General features: G+C 38.7%; 1 protein-coding gene across 1 annotated transcript; it reads right to left on the reverse strand.

Annotated features, from left to right (window-relative positions):
• Positions 1-1,154: 1,154 nt before the first annotated feature.
• On the reverse strand, positions 1,155-20,429 carry LOC149105768 (uncharacterized). The gene is made up of 13 exons (XM_089271265.1): positions 20,293-20,429; positions 19,016-19,710; positions 17,048-17,418; positions 13,567-14,308; positions 13,061-13,157; positions 12,226-12,475; positions 10,407-11,210; positions 7,688-8,921; positions 6,408-6,512; positions 5,667-5,923; positions 4,646-4,913; positions 3,635-3,893; positions 1,155-2,668 (listed from the first exon to the last, which is right to left on the reverse strand). The coding sequence occupies exons 2-12, from the start codon at positions 19,653-19,655 to the stop codon at positions 3,871-3,873; spliced, it is 4,791 nt and encodes a 1,596-aa protein (XP_089127391.1). The 5' UTR covers positions 19,656-19,710; positions 20,293-20,429; the 3' UTR covers positions 1,155-2,668; positions 3,635-3,870.
• Between the last annotated feature and the right edge of the window lie 1,192 nt (positions 20,430-21,621).

Below are 21,621 nucleotides of genomic sequence, written 5' to 3' on the forward strand. Positions count from 1 at the left end.
AGAATGAGTATCCGTTTATTATTTGCTATTCTAAATCTGATATTGAGTATTCATTGCTATTATTTACGATTCAAAGGAAAATTTGTCACGAAAGTCATGAGGGTAAGAAAAAACTGATCGCTCAAAAAGAAATTTGACTGAAACAAGGAATTGTCTTTCCTAGCCTGTCAGCAGGCTCACGTTTGAGGAACACACGTGCAAGCAGCAAAGTTTACCACGTTCCCAAAGTCCCCCTCTCTCACTCTTGGGAGGACGACAGAGAGACCCTGGGAACAACAGAGATCGGAGATCTAGGCAGGCTGACTTCCTTTCTGCACCAGACTCCTTGCTCGCTGACTCCCACTTCGCCGCTCACGCGTGTGACTCAAAGGTGAGCCTGCTCAGCGGCTGTTTCTTTCCTGAAGATGAAAACCAATGCAGAGACTTCTGAGAGGGACTGGAGGCTAGCTGGAGCTCTTGAATTTACCCAGGCCACTGCAACGACTTCCAACATTTATTTGCTGAAATGAAAACACAATTTTGCTGTGTGAGTAATGCAACAGAACTACACGGGAAATATATCACATTAAGCAAAATAATAAGAAAATATTTTCATTCTTCAAACCATATCATTGTCTTACTTAATATCCCAAATTTCTTAGAAGGACGAAATCCTGCTGTGAATTAAGGTTGCCATTTTGATCTTTGATTAATTTTGTCACAATGAGGAGAGTAAATCCAGAATCATCAGATAAAAGATGACAAAGACTCAAAAGATTTTCATGTAAATGCTGCACCAGGGAAAGAACCCTGTAAGAGAGCTGACTCGTCTCCAGTCTTCTTCATACAACACGTGGCACGGCACAAGGGGAAAAGTGCGATGGGGGGCAAGGGGTACCCATCTCACCTTGCGGTTCCATCTCGCACTGTGCCGCGCACTGTAGGAAGTTGTATGAAGACGAATGGGGACGAGTCAGGTAAGAGAGCGTCCACTAAAAGCTGTATTTCTGACTCGACAGCAAAACAAACCAGCATCAGCTGTTGACCAAATGATCATGTATAGAATTTCTTCCTCTGGAATTAAGTTTGTGCATTTCTACATGTGTATCAGAACAAATCAAGATCTCGGTAGCAGAGGGTTGTCAATAGTAACTGTTCCTGAAGCTGTTACTGACCTGACTGAATTGGAGGAAATTGACTTGTCAGATAATTATCTGGAAGAATTACCAACAAGTATTAACAAGCTGAAAAATCTGAAAACGCTGAGATTAGACGAGAACCAGTTGAGAGAACTTCCTCAAGCCATTGCTGAGTTGAGTAACCTGACCGTGCTTAGTGTGAGTAACAACCAGTTGTCTGTTCTACCTTCAAGGAACTGAGGGGACTGTACTTGAGTAGTAACCAGTTGACTTCATTGACTGATGAGATCGGTGAGCTAAAGGAGCTGGAATGGCTGGATGTGAGAATGGACACTGGAGACTGGACTTGAGCAATAACCAGTTGACTTCATTGCCTGGCGAGATTGGTGAACTGAAGGATCTGGTATGGCTGAATGTGAGTAACAATGAGCTGACAGTTTTATCATCACACATAAAACATCTCAATAAACTCCGTGTACTGTTGTGGGGTGATAACCAGTTGACTACATTGCCTGATGAGATTGGTGAACTGAATGGAAGGAGCTGGTATGGCTGAATGTGAGTAACAATGAGCTGACAGTTTTATCATCACACATAAAACATCTCAATAAACTCTGGGTACTGTTGTAGGGTGATAACCAGTTGACTTCATTGCCTGATGAGATTGGTGAACTGAATGGAAGGAGCTGGTATGGCTGAAGGTGAGTAACAATGAGCTGACAGTTTTATCATCACACATAAAACATCTCAATAAACTCTGGGTACTGTTGTGGGGTGATAACCAGTTGACTTCACTGCCTGATGAGATTAGTGAACTGAAGTTAGAATTGTTATCGGAGACGGCGTTTTAGATCTTAGTAGCAGAGGGTTGTCAAAAGTTCCTGAAGCTGTGTCTGACCTGACTGAATTGGAGGAAATTGACTTGTCAGATAATCATCTGGAAGAATTACCAACAAGTATTAACAAGCTGAAAAATCTGAAAAGGCTGACATCAGAGGTGAACCAGTTGAGAGAACTTCCTCAAGCCATTGCTGAGTTGAGTAACCTGACCGTGCTTAGTGTGAGTAACAACCAGTTGTCTGTTCTACCTTCAAGGAACTGAGGGGACTGTACTTGAGTAGTAACCAGTTGACTAGGTTGCCTGATGATGTTGGTGAACTGAAGGAGCTGGTAAGTAGTGTTACATGATGTGAGTAAAAAGAAGCTGACAGTTTTATCATCACACATAAAACATCTCAGTAAATCTCAAATAGTCCTGAATACTGGACTTGAGTGGTGATCAGTTGACTACACTGCCTGATGAGATTAGTGAACTGAAGGAGCTGGAATGGCTGGATTTGAGAATGGAGACTGGAGACTGGACTTGAGTAATAACCAGTTGACTAAAATTAATTGCCTGATGAGATTGGTGAACTGAAGGAGCTGGAATGGCTGGATTTCAGAATGGAGACTGGAGACTGGACTTGAGTAATAACCAGCTGACTAAAATTAATTGCCTGACGAGATTGGTGAAGTGAAGGAGCTGGAAATGCTGCTTGTAACTGGAAATCCTGTAACATTGGAAGAAATGAAAAAGAGTGAAAATACAGAAGAAGATTTCAAGCCACGCCCACAAAACAGTATCTGTGTACACCTGTGCCTCTTAGGGACTCTTTCAAAATTTCTGACAAGTGTTTACCACTCTGGTTGGCAAAAGTTTTATTCCTTAAACACACACACTAACAATGAATGGATGTCGAGCTAAATTCACAGGTTTTTATCCTTATGTAAATCTTAGAAAGTTCCAGAAGCGTCTCTGCATATACAGTGTACTTGGGTTTGCAGGACAATGCAGACTAATTAAGAAACACTCTATATTGCAACTTTACCTGAAAGGTGACAGAATGAATAGACTTACATAACGAGCATCCCTTTCTTTTCTATATGGGAGTCCCACTCCTCCCCAGGCCTCACACGAAAACAGTGGCACAAGAAAAGAGAATTTAAATTTAGATTAACAAAATAAATGAGGGACTATCCTTTCTTTTTATCGCAGTGTTTTCAACAGGAAATAGAAAAAAATTATCTGTATTTCTATCGAGCTATAGAAAACTTGTGAAAGACTGAAAGAACTCCTAATCTTTTACTTGTGTTTTTATTAAACAATTAGATTATGAGCTTGCGATTTCTATTGCATGATACTTGACAAGGGCATAGTCCGAGTGAACTAACACCCTGAGAAATCAACAGCAAACAATCTAATTGTTTTAGTATAAATCTACTATTTGTTGAAAAATCTGTCTAAATCCTTTTCACAGACACCTTGAAAATGCAAAGAAGCAGCTGGCATTTTCTCAACAAGCGCACACTGCTATGCTACTCACTATCAACTGAATACATAGTGAGTAGTATAGCCAGTCAGAGAACAGCATTTGCGATAGAACGCTCGTGTACTCAATAAAAACACAGAATTTTTTGTTCAATGTTTGTTGAGGTCTTGCATGTCATAAAATAAAAATAATCATAAAACAACTTACATTTTGTTAGCACCAATGCTTGCAAGTATGAAGTTCTTGTGTTACCTTGTGATGTTGCCACTAAACAGGACACTCATGTTCACCAGCAATTCATTGAACAATCTTTCCTTTGGCTTATTACTATGAAATCTATTTACTACCAATCTTTGTAGTTCTACTGTCCTGCAATTCTTTGATGGTTTTTAAATTGAAGTTTGAAGCTAAGTCACAAGTTGCCTTATTGTCAAAATTTGATTCTAATCAGACTTGCTCTGCAAACCTGCAAAGAGAATAAAAACAAAACTGAATAATCAGAAAGTAGTAGCAGCTATTGAATTGTTGTTCAGGCCCACTTGACGGGAGGCATTAAATCATTCTACGACGATGAGAGTGCAGGTAACCTCCCTTGAGCAGTTTGGTGAGAATCATAGAAAATAAGAAAAACCTGATGATTGATAACATTATGCAACACAGAGGAGGATAAAAAGTCTACATCTTCCAAACTTATTTCAATCTACTCACAATGTTGTCAAAATCCCTGTTATATTATATCAATATTTTCTCTTGATCTTAGTTGCAAGATCTGATCAGCTGATAAGCCATGTAGGAATCAGAAAACTGTGTTTCAATATTTACAAGCATTCAATCGTAATCATAAATTAGTGTTATACATGGCTTCGGCTTTATTTGTTGATTAAATTAATGATAATTCTCTTCAATAAAACAAGTAATTTACGTTCCTAGGAAACATACAAATCTGTTTATAATCACAATAAAATTATAAATCTTTAAAAAGGAGGAGCAGTTACATACTCAGGAGAAATATACGAAATGATATACACGACAAACAGACTTAATGTGCACAGTGTGAAGTAGTAAGCTTGGCCTTGTATGAGTTGAAATGACATACATTACCAACAAACTGTCTTATAACAGTGTGATGTAGTAAGCTTTACCTTGTATGAGTTGAAATGATATACATTAATTAACAACAAACTGTCTTATAACACAGCGTGTTGCATGAAGCCTCACCTTGTTTGGGTCGCAGGCTGACGTAGTGGACTTCATGAACATGGCCCAGCACAAGTGGGTTGGTGCTGCTCACGTGACCATCAGGCCTGATAGTAAGGTCACGGTGATTTGACTGACTGCTAATTACGTCAATGTATGTTTCATAGCTATTTGCAGTGGCATAGAGAATCACATGATCACCCCATGTGCCATCTTGCTCCATGTTTGTAAGATAATCAGCCCATGATCGATATCCATCAATGAAGTTAAACAGATCTGTTCCATCTGGCTGTAAGAAGAGAGAATAAAAAGACTAACTTTTAATGAGGTCAGTAAAGATGGATTCTATCAAGTGTGATGACAGAAATGTCCCTTTCTAAAGTAACTTGTATAATGGACAACCAATATAAATGATGAAATCATTTTCACAGCAATTTAAAGACAACTACCGGTAATCAGATCTCTGAAGAAATTAAATTGAATTCCAGCTTGGCCTTGAGACAAGCAGCCCTACAATTTTGCTTGACCTGTCAAGTCTTAGTTTGCTCTTTTAATGATTTAATTGGCACACAACTTGCCTGATCCCTTGCCTAACAGTGAGATGGAAAAATTGCTTGCCCAGAAGTAGAATCTACTTGTCCTGAATGACTGGACAGCACTTTTTTCGATCTCTGCTAATGTGCAGGTCCAGAATGTACAGTATATCCATACCTACACCAAAGAGGATTCTGAGGGGGTGGGGGGTCTCAACAGCCAAACGTTTAAATGGAAAGCATGAAGCTAAACTGGAAATTCCAGGGGGGGGGGGGAGGGGTTGGTGGGGTGGGGGGTTACAAACCAAATAACCATCCTTGCAGAGGAATGGATATTTTCTGGAACCACACAATCCTAGTATATGGCAATGCAAAATTTTATCCCATCTTAACGGATTCCAAGTCTAATTGCTGGAGTCTGGTGATGTGGAACACATTTTCCCAAGCCACATGTGAAGATTACTTTAACCAGAACATGTATGATGAGAAAAAAAAAAAATTAAACTTACCAGTTTTGGGTTCTTTCTGAGGTACTGCACTATGGATTGTCTTAATTCTGTGTGTGTGATCTTGATTCCTTTCACAAGGTTCAGTTGTTCAGACAATGCATAAAACATGCAGTTCCCCGACCCTTCATTGTCAGAAATCACAAAGCCTTTGTCTGATGCAATCTTCTCCAACTCTGCTGATTGGTCAGTATTACTGTTGACCTTGCTTACATGGCGTTGCATTTGCTGAAGATTCATGAACATTTGCCCGGGCACATCTAAAAAGAAACATATATATATTAAGGTTACTGGTATTGCACAGGGGTTACTCAAAGGAACCTTCAGAAGGGAAAGCGACATCTGTTTCTTCAAATCCTATTTGAGACCAAAATATTTCATTTTAAAACTCTTAGTTTCCATTAACTGAGTTGGAAAATGGCAGAGTGTAGTATCACTACCACAGCCCCATGGAAAAAGATTAATAAAATCTTGTAAATAAGTTTTCAAGATTTCCATATAAAAGAACTATACCTAATTCCAACCTTAAGTCAATTACTGATAAATTATTTACTGTAGAGCAACATGACAAAATCTGACCAACTTTCAAACCAAAACTGCGGAAAAATCAAACCCTTTGGCCCCCACACACCCATATAGCTCATTTCTGAGAGTAACGCCCCCCCCCCCCCCCGTTCCATTCAATGTTGACAATGTTATTCCAGAAAATATTGCTACATCCTAATATTGTTGCTACATGCTTACCTGGGGGTAGTGGAGATTCTCTTGTGATCTGTCCCACTGTACACTCTGCTGAATCACTACTCTGACTTGTGGAATATGCTTCATGACTTACAGGTTTTTCCGAATCTATGACAAAGAATTAATCAAATTAATCCATTTTTGAGTATGTCTGAATCCACTCAACTGGAAAGTACAATTTCTTTTATCAAAACACTTGATAAAAAACTGAAAAACTTCTTAAGGGAAAGTAAAGGGCACACTTAAACTCAGTCCCCCAACTTTTCAGAAGGACACCTTTCTGTACAGAGAAATGCCCTTATATCTTATCTTTGCTTGAACCCTCACCCTAGACAAAAATTGAACAAGAAATCAAAAGTAGGTACGCAATCTACATTTACTGTTCATAACTGTAGCACAAAATGTATGCAAGTGCTTGCATATTCTAAGGAGTCCACGCACTAGCCAACTGATTTTATAGTAATGTTTTCTGTACATCAAGCATGGAGCATCTTTCCCTTTAAGCGATCTTTGACAGTTTTGGCATCTCATAAGACATGAAGTCATAAAGTCAGTTATGGTCATATGTAATAGACCCTTTGCAGCTAAGCCATCACGTGACCTATTTTTCATAAAATTATGGGCTATAACTTAACAAATGCCAGAAATGGAAAAAGCATGTCGAAAATATCAAAATGGACAAGTTTGAGGCCCCCATCATTAAAGAAGCAGATTTTATGATGGTCCGAATTTTTAAAAGAATAACAAGATTTGTATGGAAAAAGTTGCTGGAGAGCAAGGCCTTGCTCTCCAGCAACATTTTACATACAAATCCTCTAAATTTTCAGAAAATTAAAACTGTTGTGTAAACTTACTCTTTAATTCCAGGGGCCCCAAACTTGGCCATTTTGGTATTTTCAATGTGCTCTTTCCATTTCTGGCATTCTTTAAGTTATAGCCCATAATATAAAAATTTTCTAGGAAAAATTTGGTCACGTGACCCCAGCTGCAAAGGGCCTATTGGGGGTTGCGTAACTTAATTTCATGAAGCAAGTCACTGACTTTGTTTGGTGCCAGCAAGAGTTATTCCTGACCATAAAACTGTGCTCTGGTTGACCATCAATGGTAACAAGTTTAACAGAGGTGAATTACAATAATTTTCATAGCCAATTAAGAAGTTCAAATGATGACTGCATCCACTTGATAGAGGTGACTGCTTAGTGGAGGGCTGTTTAACAGAAGGACGCTTAACAGAGGGCTGCTTCATAGAGTAATTATTGATCATAACAATATAAAAACCTTACCATGAACCAAACTCCACATCTTTTCAACAAGGGCTTCACACTGTTTCTTCCAACTGAACTTCTCTTCATAGGATGCCCGTAGTCTTTGAATCTCTTGCAGTCGTTCTGCTCTGTCTTTCAGACGTACAGCTCTAATTGCCTTGGCCCACTCTGTAGGGTCAGCAGAATCCACCACAAATGGCTTGCCTAGTGGTAGAGTGCGCAGTGTATCTCCAAATCCCGAGTTTCCACTCACAAGAATGGGAAGACCAGCAGACAAGGCTTCCAGTGCAGTTAATCCAAATCCCTCTGTCCTGGATGGCATAATGGCAAGGTCAACTTCACAAAACAACTCTTTCATTCTTTCACTGCTTTGTATGAATGTCCGGACAAACAACTGATTTCTAGAGATTCCACTTTGCAGCAAATTTTCAGCGACTTCCTCCTGTTTCCCTTCAGGTGCCCCAACAAACACCAGAAAATAAGAACTGTCTTTCAGTTCAACTATTGCTCTAGCAGAAATGTCATATCCCTTGAGACTGAAGTCTTCAGGATCACCACGGCCAAAGGTCAACACCTTAAATTTGGCACCCGCGTTTGTTGCTTGTCTGATGTCTGAAAATTCACGGAATGTGCCAGGAGTCAGTTGAATGATATCTTGGTGTTTCTCGCAAGAGCGCAGATAAGAAGAGTATGCTGCCTGCAACTTGGGTCCAACTGCGACAACCGCATCTGCCAATTTACACAAGTCTACTTCGGTTCTGTTCTTCTCTTCACCTTTGGAAATGGCCTTTGGATAGTCTTTGTACATTCCAAGTTCTTCAGGAGCAGTATGCACTACTTGCACCCACTTACAACTGTGTGACTCTCTAATGACCTGGGCTTGTTTACCAAGCTTCCCTCCATGACCCACTATGATGTCAATGGCAAGGTCTCTTGGTGGGAAACTCAGCCAGTCAAGGGGGTCATCATAGCCTGGACGTCTCTCTGCTTCTCTAATGGACACTTTGTAGCTTTCAGCAGTCCTCTTCCCTTCTTCAGAACAGGAACATTGTGGGACTAAGAGGGTGACGTTTACTCGCTCATGTTGGGCCAATTCTGTGGCAAGCTCTCTGTTTACGGTTGACAATCCTCCTTTAGATGAATCCCACTCACTGGCCAACAGAGTAACACTCAATGCTGTATCAGATTTCCCTTTATTGTCTTTTGCAGGTGCATCTTGTGTAGTGGGAACTCTGGCAGAAGGACTCAAATCCTACAAGAGAACCACACCTACAATTAAAGCTGGCCTCCAGATCAAGCAGTCCGGGTTTGAGACTTGGCAGGGTCACTGTGTTGTGCTCATGGGAGACACACTTTGCTCTCACAGTCTCTCTCTCCACCCCAGTGTATGAATGTATACTATACTGAGGATAACAAATTTTATGCTGTGGGTAACCCTGCACTGGGTTAGCATCCTCCAAGGAGAGGTAAAAATACACCTACTGCTTAATGCTACAGGAAATTAGATGAACTCTACCAATATGGGACTTTTAGCCTGATGAGGACTTTTTACAATAAAAGACGCAAAAGGTTTACAACCAATTAGCAAAAAACTTTCTGTAGCATCTTAATGATTATCTTCAACATGAAACAGTCAATTTTAATCTTTTGCGATTTTTATAAGTAACTGACCTTAATCAAATCATTTCTCCAGAGGTATAATTTAACCTCCGCAATGAAATGTGAAAAGTGAACTAATCAACATGACACCAGTGTGGGCCAAAGAAAAAAGAAAAAAATCTGACTCAGATTTCTACTTTGTCCTGTGCTCGTGTCATGTTGATTAGTTCACTTTTCACATATATAGGTAAGGTAGGTAGGTTAAGTCTGTATATGAGCCAAGTGGCCCATCAGGCTGGAGCTTATCCTGGTTTCTGTAGCATGAAGCGACTAGGAGTATTTCTACTCCCCATTGGATGGGATGCTAGTCCATCGCAGGGTTACCCCCAGCATTAAGTTCACCGGTACCCATTTATACACCTGGGTAGAGAGAGGCACTGTGAGAGTAAAGTCTTACCCAAGTACACAACACAGTGTCCCTGGCCAGGGTTCGAACCCGGACTGCTCAATCCAGAGACAAGCACATTAACCATGAGGCCACTGCACCTCCCTTTCACATCTATAGCATTGCAGTAAAGACCTGCAGGCAAAATAAATCCTAGGGGGAAGGATGGATTTGAAAGAATTACTTGAGAAAGGAGCAGAACTCAAGGAGGTCCAATCCCTCAGCCACTAAACATTTTTCTCAGAAAAGCTGATACTTTTGGATTCCCTCCACACAACATGGTACCTAAGGAGTTGCTGGTGTCCCTTTGACATACTACAGTAGACAAAGGAAAGGTTACCCAAACCCTTTGGACTACACTGGTAGAATTTCTACAGTATCTTGTGTAGGATCCTAAATGAGTTTTCACAGGATCTCTTTTCATTCTCCAGCATCTTAACTAAAACACCAATCCTAGTTATCATCCTAACAAATCTCTCAAGATCTCACAGGATCCTGTGATGATTTAAGCCATTTTATTCTTCAACTTCTGAAATCACTACCTCCTTTCAGATACAGCTTGCCTGTATGGTGCTTTAAAGGAAGTCCAACACCAACAGCCCCCCACCCCCACCCCCCAAACGCAGGTGAAACACAGATCTTTTCTCATTAAGTAGATTTTCATTAAATATATAGATTACATAAATCACATACCTGGCTAGTTTTCTTCAACAACCATTTCTCCAGGCCACAGACAGGGTGTTCTTCACCCCAGGGCTTCCTAGTACAGATCAGTGGTTGATCCTCTTTCATTTTAAGGAGGTGGAAGCACTCCTCATCGACACATGACACTCTTCCATGGTTTGAACACTCTTGACCAGCCCCATCTCTCCCTTGATGACAGTATGGGCAGGCTACACACCACTCATACTGCACTCCGCTCAGGTATGGCAGCTCCTGTGACAAGGTTTGCAAAGTTCTCTCCACAAACTCCCGAACTAGTGTAGGTAGTTCTTCCGACTTGTCCGCTGACACCTGATGACTTTGTGTTCTTTGCCTTAAGATGATCTTAATGAAACTCTTCTTGCAAATGAGAATGAAATTATGGACTTGCTTCCCAATAAAGAAACAAGCTCCATTTTGGTACAGCATGGGGTGCTCCATGGGCCAAGTCTTCTTACAACACCAACGAATGGTTTGCGACACCAGCTGTGAGAACAGACCATGAGGGACAAAGCCATGCACAAAGTGGAGATACAAAGGACAAGGATCAGTGTGGGATGGCTCTATTTGACAAAAGTCATCAGGTGATGGTTCAAGTTGAGCTGGTACAAAGTATTTTACATCACTTGGGGAGGGTGAGAACTTGGCAATCAAACCAAACTGCTCCATCATGTTCAAGATGTCATCTTTGATAACACCTTGTTGAATAAACTTGGAAAAGACACGATCGACGTGTTCCATGCAGAGGATGCCGTTTTTCTTCAGTTCATCCCAGTACTTGGCATGTACAGGATCCTAAGAAAAATCATCATAATGACAATTATAAGTACATGCATAATGCTACCTGGCTATTTTAGCCACACACGAGGCTAAAGACTATATTGACAATGGCAAAAACTGTAAGTACACTTAGCAGTCTCTCAAATAGGGAATGCTTATGTCAAAACTACATGTAACAGTTACTTATTAAAACCGAGATTCTGGAACATACATTCATTTTAAACATATACTGAGAGATGTTTCTTCATGTAGTACTGACATTCCTAGCATATGATAAGTTTACTGAGTGGTCCCAACGTAGTTATAACAATACAAAGTAATGTGACAAAATATTTAAATCACCTCCACTCAAACATGTTGCATTTAAGCCAACATGGCACATGCATTCTTAACACACCCCCAAGACATTAAAACGAGTTTTCGCAAAAGCATTAGCCTTTGTTATTCATAACCAATATTCCTTTTGTAATGCATTGTTATGGCCAACAAAGCAGGACTCCAGCTCAAAAAAATCCGTAATTTAAGCTCAAAGAAGTTCAAACAAATGCATGATTCCACGCTAAGCAAAATTCAAATCAAAACACAGAAAATTAACAAGCACAGTTGGAAAATACAGCTTTGTATCTCTTCCTCTGAAATAAGGTGTCCTGGTGTTGACAAGATGGCAAAAAAATTTCAACACTATTGCATCAAACTATCACTAGTTAGCCCAAAAATTTGAACCTGTTCACCCCTATACAATTTGAAAATATTTATATTTGATATTTAGTTTTCCTAACTTGGTAGTTAATCAATTAATTTACAAGTATCTAATAGGCACTGCATCATGTAGAATGATATCATTTTCTACAGGGGCCAAATTAATAGAAAGATGAACAAATACATGTTTGTGTATATACCGTAGTGTACATATTGTAACTTAATGTTTTTCAGCTATACAAATATTAAAAAAGTGACAACAACCTCTTGAGGAAAAGATCAGGTAAAGGTTAAACACTGAAATTTCTAATATTGAAATTTTTTTTCCTACCATTTTATCAAAGTGTGGAATAGTTATCAGCTGCTTCAATAGTTCAATCAGCCACTGAGCCTTCAGAACAACTGTACTGCGATGCTTGATAATCATACCAAGGCCATGGTAGAAACTGATCATGCCAGCAAACTCATCTTCATCTTCTATAAAGCAGTACTTTTTGGCATAGCTTTGGAGTTGCACCAGATTTATGTGAAAAATCTGTTTGGCAATCAAGGCTTCAATCACCTTTTCAAACAGAAACCATCTAAAAGACATCAGAGAAAATGAATCACATTACATGACAAGCCATTATTTGTACTATTTACCTTGAAGATCGCCATAGTATCCACAAATGAACAAGTTTTGATTAACGGAGGATAACTACTTCAAATCCTTGCCATATAATATTAATGTTCTGATGGCTTTCATTTCAAATTGCAACTAAAATGAGAATGCAAGAACTATAAAAGCAGATTTGTCAAGATCACACATTTGTATTCAAACAACACACATGTGTATCCCTACCTGTGCACACGACAGTTCTTAAAATTTGATTTGCTAGTTTACGAAAGCCATCAAAATGTTGTCACAAACAGAGGTTTCATTAAGGCTGGGCATCCAGCAAATTAACTAAGCTGTGACAATTATTTTTGTCCACCAAATAGAAATTGCATTGCAGATAAGGGATGAATTAATTTTCTTTTGTTTTATTCCCCAAAGCCTCAGAGCTAAGTTAAAATTTTAATTATAGATTGAAATTGGCCTATTTCTTCTCCACCAATGTCAGTGCAACAATACCTTGCTGATTTAAAAATACTCAAAAAAAAGACTATAAGTATTTATTATTTACCTGACTGGTATCTCCTCCCCCATATATGGCTCCTGTCTCAACACCTCCATGATTTTGTTCCGCAGTTCTTGAATGTCATCTGTCTTCCCCTCTTGCTCTAAAAATAAACAACACACATTTTGATACTGATCCTGTGGTTACATATAACTGAGATATCCTTACAGTGTGCATGTAGGTACCTTGTAAATAGGTTCAAATCTGGTGTCATGAGCAAGTAGTAAATTTATGAGAGCAAGCAGCAGTGGCAAGCCAGAAAGAGAGTCTGCTCTGATCTCTGTGGAAATTCATTTCTACCCTTAGCGGAGCACCATGCTGATAAGAACCCAAGAATTGCATTTCTTGAGGTCATAAGTTAACTGCTGCCCCCGTGCTGGTCTTCAATTGGATCGCAGGCTCAAGCCAGGTTTACTTTAATTGTAATCAGGAGTTCCGCTATTAGGCTTGGCTATATCTATATATTAAATACTTAATCAGTTTTACACAGCAAGACATTAGTACTTTAATACCTGTTTGATGTTTTTGTTTCTTTCCACCCTTCCTGATAACTTTCTTTATCCTATTCCAGATCAGTGAGCTTGTGTTATCAATGCTGAACAATGGTGGGACCACATGTTTCCCATATTCCTTACCAGAAATCCTCTTCTGTATTTCTGATTTCATCTCTGCAATGTCTTGAGGAGATTGTTTGTCAGCATGTGTGCCTACAATGAGTACCGGAGGTCGCAGATAGGGCAGCCTACTTTCAGCATCAATATCTGGTTCTCCTTTCACTTGTGAAATACTGTGAATTGTAGCAAGCCAGGATAGCAAATTCTCCAGATTTGTTTCTCTGTTTGGGTTTTTCAGAGGAATGTCACAAGTACCTTGTCTAACACACGGCTGAGCTTGCGCAAGTAATGGCTTCTTGAGATTGTGCACTAAAATATACAGTGCACGTGATGATAAGAAAAGTGGGTGAGAGGCATAGTACAGGTGCTGTCCAGCAAAATCCCACACATCCAAACTGGTAACAGATTCTTCTTTAGTGATATCACTTTCAACATGTTCACCTCTAACATACTCCAGGAACTGATGAACATACTTTGTGACATCATCCGCGGGTGAAGTGGTGTTGATCATTACCTCAGGTTCATTCAGCTCAATTTTACTTCCACATTCAGGGAAATGTTCACCATTATGGGACTGCTTTGACATTGCTTTTACTTTTCTTGATGGTGAGGAAATTTCAGAATCTACAATCTCCTCAACCTAGAATAGATTATCAAACAAAAGAGTGCTTAATGACTTGATAATTAAAAGTCACAGGTACTCAGAAATAGACCCTGACTGACAGTTCCACATCTTCCACACACCATGCATACAGATTGAAATTTCCTCTGAATTAAATGCTCCATCATAACAAATATTTAATTATAGTTATCTCGCTCTAAGACAGGCAAGCATTAGCTATCTAACTGAGAGAGGTGATCTGATATAATAGCCCAAAGAAAGTAAAATGAAAGTTAAATATACATTGTGTAGTTCCAGAAAATATCCATACCCCCCCAAGGAAGGGATTTTTCCTATGACCCCCCTGCCCTCTGGATTTTCCAAAATTGGCTCACGAAATGGACCTCCCCTCCCCTCCCAAAATTCCATTTTTTGTCGCACACCCCCTGGAAATATTATCACTCCTTGTGGAAACCAAAAATAAGCTATTTTTTTTAAAGTGCAAAATACTGAATTTTGATCCTTACCTTTTTTTCCCGAAAAATTTGGTGGATATTGTGACCAACACATCGCCAGAAGGTACATCGCCTGCCTCAAACAGGCATATCGCAGAATTTGCGATATGAAAATTATAGATTTCATACTGTCAATTCTGCTTCATAAATATTTTAACAAAACAGCAGTTACTAAAAAAGTTCATTTCCAAGACCATTGAGAGAGAAATGCTGAAAAAGAAACGCTTTACACTGCACCAGTTTAAAGCACAACAATCAAAACAACATAATTTTCAGTGCATGTTTTGTATCAAATTTCGGTGGATCAAATCGTTGTAAGTATATATCTGAAAGATTCAATTTTATTTGGAAGCTAGAAAATCAGAACTTTCCTGACCTTCAACAAAGATCTTACTGGTTTTAACGTTTCCAATGGGTTAAGTTTTCTTGCCGTTCTTATGTAATGTCCCTCGCAGCTGCACTGTTATTTGGGTTGTCACGTAGCAGTGCCAAATATTTTTCTTACGCAGTCCTTTGCTCTTGATCTTGCTCTACGAGTTGCGTGAGCAACAAGAAAAATAATTCTTCAATTTGCCAGGCAAGTACACCACAGTATTGTCACAGTGAAAATTCATAACTCTGGCAGCGAATTCCAGCATATGGTTGCCACAGGTTTTTATCGTGGGTACTGTAAAACACGCTTTGTTCGGTGTAAACACAATATGTATATTAAATAATTTTATTAGCAACGGCTAGCTATTTGAGACCACGAGATAAACAATGCTTTGCTCTGCTTTATGTTTTCAAATATCAGTCCTGCATTGGGATTAAAAGAATTCAGATCATATTAGTGATATATTTTTGCTTTATTAATAAATAGTACATGACATTCAGAGGAGAGCAACTTTGTTTGCTACACATCCGAGGTGCCATCCATGAGTGATTACAACAACAGACTGCGCCAAAAATACCTTCCAGTTTTAATGAATAACAAAGTGAAAGCTTTTGCTGTAAACGCTTTCTTCTCTGTAATGTTGGAAGATGACTACAACTGCCTATAAGAAGAGTAAAAAGAATGCATTTTCGACTTTTTTGTAGCCGTGTAAAATGTAATTCAATCTTTTTCGCGACAATTGGCGTCGCGTTGACTGGCGGTGAAAATTTGACATGTTGCCGATTTCGAAATTTGCATAATTTCACTTTGCCAGCATTTATTTCTGATGGCGTTTCTTGATGGCATTAGCCTGTGGTAAACCACCTTGTACTCCACCTTCTCTGAAAACCTGCTTGAACCTTGAAAATCTTTATAAAACATTTTTTTTTCTCAGTCAAAGTTTTGTCGAAAATGACGTTGCAAGCACCATGCCTGCGTTTGAAAACATTTCAGCCTTACACACTACATGGAATGTAAACAAACTTGTTTGAATGGATTTATGTTACTCACTACCATTCATGATTTCCCTTAAATTACATTTACTTGGGCTTAAATGTAAATATTATGATTTCTGTGTGATTCAAAATGGGTGTCGAATGATTTTTTCCCTTTGTCTTCGGCTTTTATGCGGAAATATTGAAGCAGCAAGTCATTTATTTATCTAATTTCTGCTGATTTATATCGCACGCGGCTCCCTGAAAAATATATTTGCCTCCTGAAATATAATTGCTACTGTACTGTTTTCCTCGTTCAAGAATCATTGTTAACGAGATAAGAGGTCTGTTATCTACCGATTCCGAATTTCGGCAAATTCAATGTTGATGCACTTTTCCATTTCAAACGTTACTTTTCACGCTTGCGATGACAGCTTAAAAATGCAACGAAATCTTCCAGCTGAAACAATACAGATAGTAGTGACAGAAGTACCTGGTCAAGTGCGACAGACATATTTTCAATTAGTCACGATTAACTCATCTACTTTCCACAACATACGCTTTGATCACCAGCCGCTACTCGGGAAAATGATGGGACTCTAGCGGCGACAGAATATCCAGCCTAACCTGAGCACAAAAATTTACATTTTGCACTTTAAATTAGCAAGATTTATTTTTTGCGTTTGCAACTCTAGAAGCAAAATGCAAACGAAACTTTACGTACAACTGTATGAAAATTGAGACCAGTCTGGAAAAAAAATTCATTAAGACAACCCCCCCCTCCAGAAATTCCTGGGCCTTTGACCCCCACGACCCCCGGAATTTCCAATCCCTTCCGTGGGGGGTGGGGGGGGGGGGGGATGGATATTTTCTGGAACTACACATTGTACCTCTAAACATTTAACTTTATTCAAACCTTATGCCTTCCGGGATCATTTCTTTCAGCCCTAAATTCTTTTCCTTCACACAGTTTCTCAACCACTATCCTTGATATATCTTTAGAACACTCTAGCAATCCTGCTTTGTTCTCATGGGTGGAATGCCAGTTCTTAACTTGTTCAACTTCTATTTCACATGTTGAAGCCTGTACTTCAATTCCCTCAGTACTCTGTTGTTTAGGGTCAAATGGCAGGCCTAAGAGACTCTTCTTTAGACTGGTTTTACCAGCACGATCCTGACCAATTAGTAATATGCGGCCACGGTAAACATTCACAAAGCCATCTCTTAGAGCCTTTTCATAAGCCAGTTGTGCTCTTCGTCCTTCTGCTTTTTGTTCAAATACATGATCTAATATAAAAATTCAAGAAAAATATTCTTTAATTGTCAATTAATAAGATTATAATTAAAGTGTAGTTTATAATTCTTATATAAAGCTTCATACATGAAAGATAAATGTAACCTGTATAATAATATACATGAAAAAATTACTCAATTCTGATTGGCTGAGAGCAGTGGAGTTCAAGTGTAACACCAGTGCAAAAAGTGTAACATCAGTGCAAATTACACGTCGTAATTCTGGATTGTGATTGGCTGAAAGGAAGTAGGAGATTTTCTAAGCCGATGATATCACATAAAATGATGACGAATATTTCGTCCGGAAACTTTGAAAACAGTTTTCTCGAATGAGAAAAAATGGCTTCAAGAAAGATCTACCGGCACTTCCTTCACACGAATTTTTTCATGTTTATGTTATTAATAAGTAATCATACGGTTTTTCTCATTCAATTTGGAATTAATTGACAGTCGTGAGTTTGTCAAAAAGCTAAAATTGCACTCTCCGAAGCGGCTTGTGCAATTTCAGCTTTTTGAAAAACTCACTCGTGCAAATTATTCCAAATTGAACTCCAAACCGTATGATTACCTATACTAACATGAATATGGTAAAAAATTAATACTTTTGTGCTAATAAAGAGGAAGGGAATTTCACACCTTGTAAAGATATTTTTAACCATTTTGTGCATGTGATATAAACATTAATTTTTTTGTGTAAAAACTGCACTCATAAATGAGCTGCATTTCCAAGTTAAAAGTTCAAATTTTAAAAACACAAAGAAACTATGAAATCAGTAAAAGTATTTCCCTTCTCTGCCAATTTAATTTTTTTTACATTCTGTACAGTTCATAGTGAAATTATTAATATAAGATGCTCTTTTGGTTAGGGTTTGCCTTCAATTTCACTCAAAACTATTGAATCAAATACTGATAACCAAGCAATATTGGAGAAAGAAGTATTTGGGTAGTACAATTACCAAATTTAATTTCCACAACACCAAGAAATTTTCACACTCCTTGACAAAATTTTAACAAATGTTTTAAAACTCACGAACAGAAACGATGATGCCTATATAAATCATGCAGTTAAAATTAAACTTTCAACAAAAACAATCTTAAATTAGATATTATTTAATATAATTCTTCTCAGGCTAAAGGATACACTAAATGGCCAGCAGCACATTTGTAATTTCTAAGTTAAACTACATGTTCCAATATTTATTTCATTCACTACACTCCTAAATGGACAAACGGTCGAAACATCTTTGTATAAGAAGCTATAAACGTTGTTTTAACGTTCACATAGAGTCACTGTCAAACAAAACTTCGAAATAAGTATACTACACTCCTTGACAATTATTTTAAAAATGTTTCACTACTCATGAACAGTAACAAGGATGCCTATATCATGCAGTTGAAGTTAAACTTTCCACAATAACAATCTAAATAAGCTTCACAGATATATTAAATATACTTCTTCTAAAAGATACACTGAAAGGTCAGCAGCACATTTGTAATTATGTAATTTCTAAGTTAAACTACATGTTCCAATATTTACTTCATTCACAAGACATAAAATAAAATACAAATAATGAGCATTTCACATCTTTACCTCTAACATCTTTAAACAACATCACCTTCTTCTGTAGCTTCACAACCTTTCTCAATTCTTCCAATGTTAGAGGATTACCAGCCACAGACAGCCATACCAGCTCCTTCAGTTCACCAATCTCATCAGGCAATGTAGTCAACCGGTTATCACTCAAGTCCAGTCCCCGGAGTTTACTGAGATGTTTTATGTGTGATGATAAAACTGTCAGCTTGTTGTTACTCACAAACAGCCATACCAGCTCCTTCAGTTCACCAATCTCATCAGGCAATGTAGTCAACTGGTTATTACTCAAGTCCAGTTCCCGGAGATTCTTGAGATGTTTAATGTTTGAAGGTAGAAAAGACAACTGGTTGTTACTCACACTAAGCCTGGTCAGGTTACTCAACTCACAAATACTGTGAGGAAGTTCTCTCAACTGGTTCCCGCGTAATCTCAGCCGTTCAAGATTTTTCAGCCTGTTAAGACTTGTTGGTAATTCTTTCAGATAATTATTTGACAAGTCAAGTTCCTCCAATTCAGTCAGGTCAGACACAGCTTCAGGAACTTTTGACAACCCTTTACGACTCAGACGTAAACAGCTTTCTCCATCCTCGTTTGTATAAATCTCCTTCCTCAGCTCCTCTGCTGACATTTTCTCCATTTGTATACAGTGATACTTACAATGGTTTGGATGCTTTCTTACTTCTGATAAGTATCTGAAAACACATGAAAACAAAAATTACAATCAATTCACGAAGCTTCCAGTAATTTTACATACGGGAGGAATCTGATAGAAATCACATAACAATTAGGCTAAGCAATTTGAGTTTATTAGCTGTCATATTTTGGCTAAACGATATAAAATTAGCAAGAATATCAGTATTAATATTAACACAGCCTGTAAGAAGCTGTTATTGAATAGAATGATTAAATTTTGAGGACATTTTCAATACAAACGCCTTAGCTTATCGTCAGTTCCATGGAGCGATCGCTCTGCGTTCGTCCAACTCCGTTCTTTACAGCTTCAACTTTAATTTAACAAGCTACCTTTTAGTTAACTTAACTTCCACTTGTGCTTTATAAGTATCGCTCGCTGTTTCACTGCTTTTATGCCATAAATAAGGTGACAAACTTCACTTGAAAGTTTCTGTTTCAAGGAATTCAAGCCGAACTTCATCTCACTGCAAGAATTCAGCTTCAATTACTCATTTACACGCACCAGGCGTAAACAAGCTTAAACTAAAAGCTGGCTGAAAACAATTCGCGTTAATTGAGCATCTGTACATTAAACTTCTTACCTTGGACTGCAACAACAGAAAAGAACCGATTCCTTTCGATGTAACTGTGTAGAAGTACTTTCTCTGTCAAGACAGCTCCCAAACAACTCCCCAAATACCTCAAGATCTTTGGCTTCTCAAATGAGCCAATCATAACCAGGTGAGAAAGGGTGTGGAGCGGGAAAGGGAGAAGGAAGGGAGACGATGAGGAGGAAGTGGAGGAAGTGAACGAAGTGGACCAAAGTGGTTCAAATCTAGGCCTTGGCCGATTGTGTTCCTAAAAGTGGCATATTATGCTACTAGCAGTGATCGAAAATTTGCCAAATTATGCCAAAATTATGTCAGAATTCCCAAATTATGCTCCTGATTTCCGAAATTATGCTCACAAAAGGATGTAGATTCTGCACATAGAGGCCCGCAAATGCGCAATAACGACACCAAATTATGATGTTTTGCAAATAAACTGTTGTTGTAAATTTATTTGTGTTTTATGGCAGTTTGTCTCGGCTCGGCCATTAGCTGTCCAAATGCTCGCATCTCTGAACCGTTTTTAAAATGCCTTCAACGACACGCATTGCAAGAACATACTACCTAAATTTAATTTATTTCTGTAGAAAATACACCATATTTACTAAATTTTATGAATTTATGCTCCAAAAAGTGCTAAAATTTGCTAATTATGCCGTGGCAGTGCTCGTTTAAAAATGTCTGCTTTTTTGCTCCAATTATGCAAAAAATTACGCTAGCACAATCCGCCAAGGCCTATTCAAATCACGACTCACGGCTGACCAAGAGAAAAAAAAAGTTGACTGAAGGGGTAAAGTAATAGGTTTTTTTGTACCGAATATACCCTTTTACGGACAGACTATCAGAAAACCTCGCATAATTTTTTTTCTTTTTTTTTTTTTTTTGGCCTTTTGACTGTGCAAGATTTTTTTTTCCAACTGCAACCCTTTGCACGAATTTTTTTAATCTGCTTTCTACCATATTCGCCTGCGCGTGGCGCATTTGCTCTGGGCCTCTATGCGATGATTTTCCCTCGCTTGGTGGGACGGTCCAGAGAAAGCACTCCAAAGCGTTGACGTTGATGCCTGCGCCAAGGCCTTTGAGGGATTCTTTGCAACTGAACGCTAGCTCTGACACAGTTCTCCATACAGCAGCCGTTCGAGCAGTCGGCTGTCTGGCATTCAGACAACATGGCCAGTCCATTTCGCCTGTGCTTTCTGTAAGAGGTTGTGTGCACAGGATGCTGGTCCGTTACAGGACCTCCGTGTCTAGAATTTTATCTAGCCACCTGATGTGGAGAAGTCTAAGAAGACAGCTCAAGCCGGGAAAGTCGTTAAGCTCTTT

Source organism: Orbicella faveolata, unplaced genomic scaffold, assembly GCF_042242905.1.
Source record: "Orbicella faveolata isolate gen_17 unplaced genomic scaffold, um_ofav_v1 contig_34, whole genome shotgun sequence".
Lineage (NCBI taxonomy): Eukaryota > Metazoa > Cnidaria > Anthozoa > Scleractinia > Merulinidae > Orbicella > Orbicella faveolata.

Coding starts and splice junctions, on each gene's coding strand:
- LOC149105768 (XM_089271265.1), bottom strand. CDS start 19,655: ATGGAGAAAATGTCAGCAGAGGAGCTGAGGAAGGAGATTTATACAAAC. Junction 8,922..10,406: donor TGTTGAAGAAAACTAGCCAG/GTATGTGATTTA, acceptor GTTCTCTTGTAG/GATTTGAGTCCTTCTGCCAG. Junction 5,924..6,407: donor AGAATCTCCACTACCCCCAG/GTAAGCATGTAG, acceptor GTTTCTTTTTAG/ATGTGCCCGGGCAAATGTTC.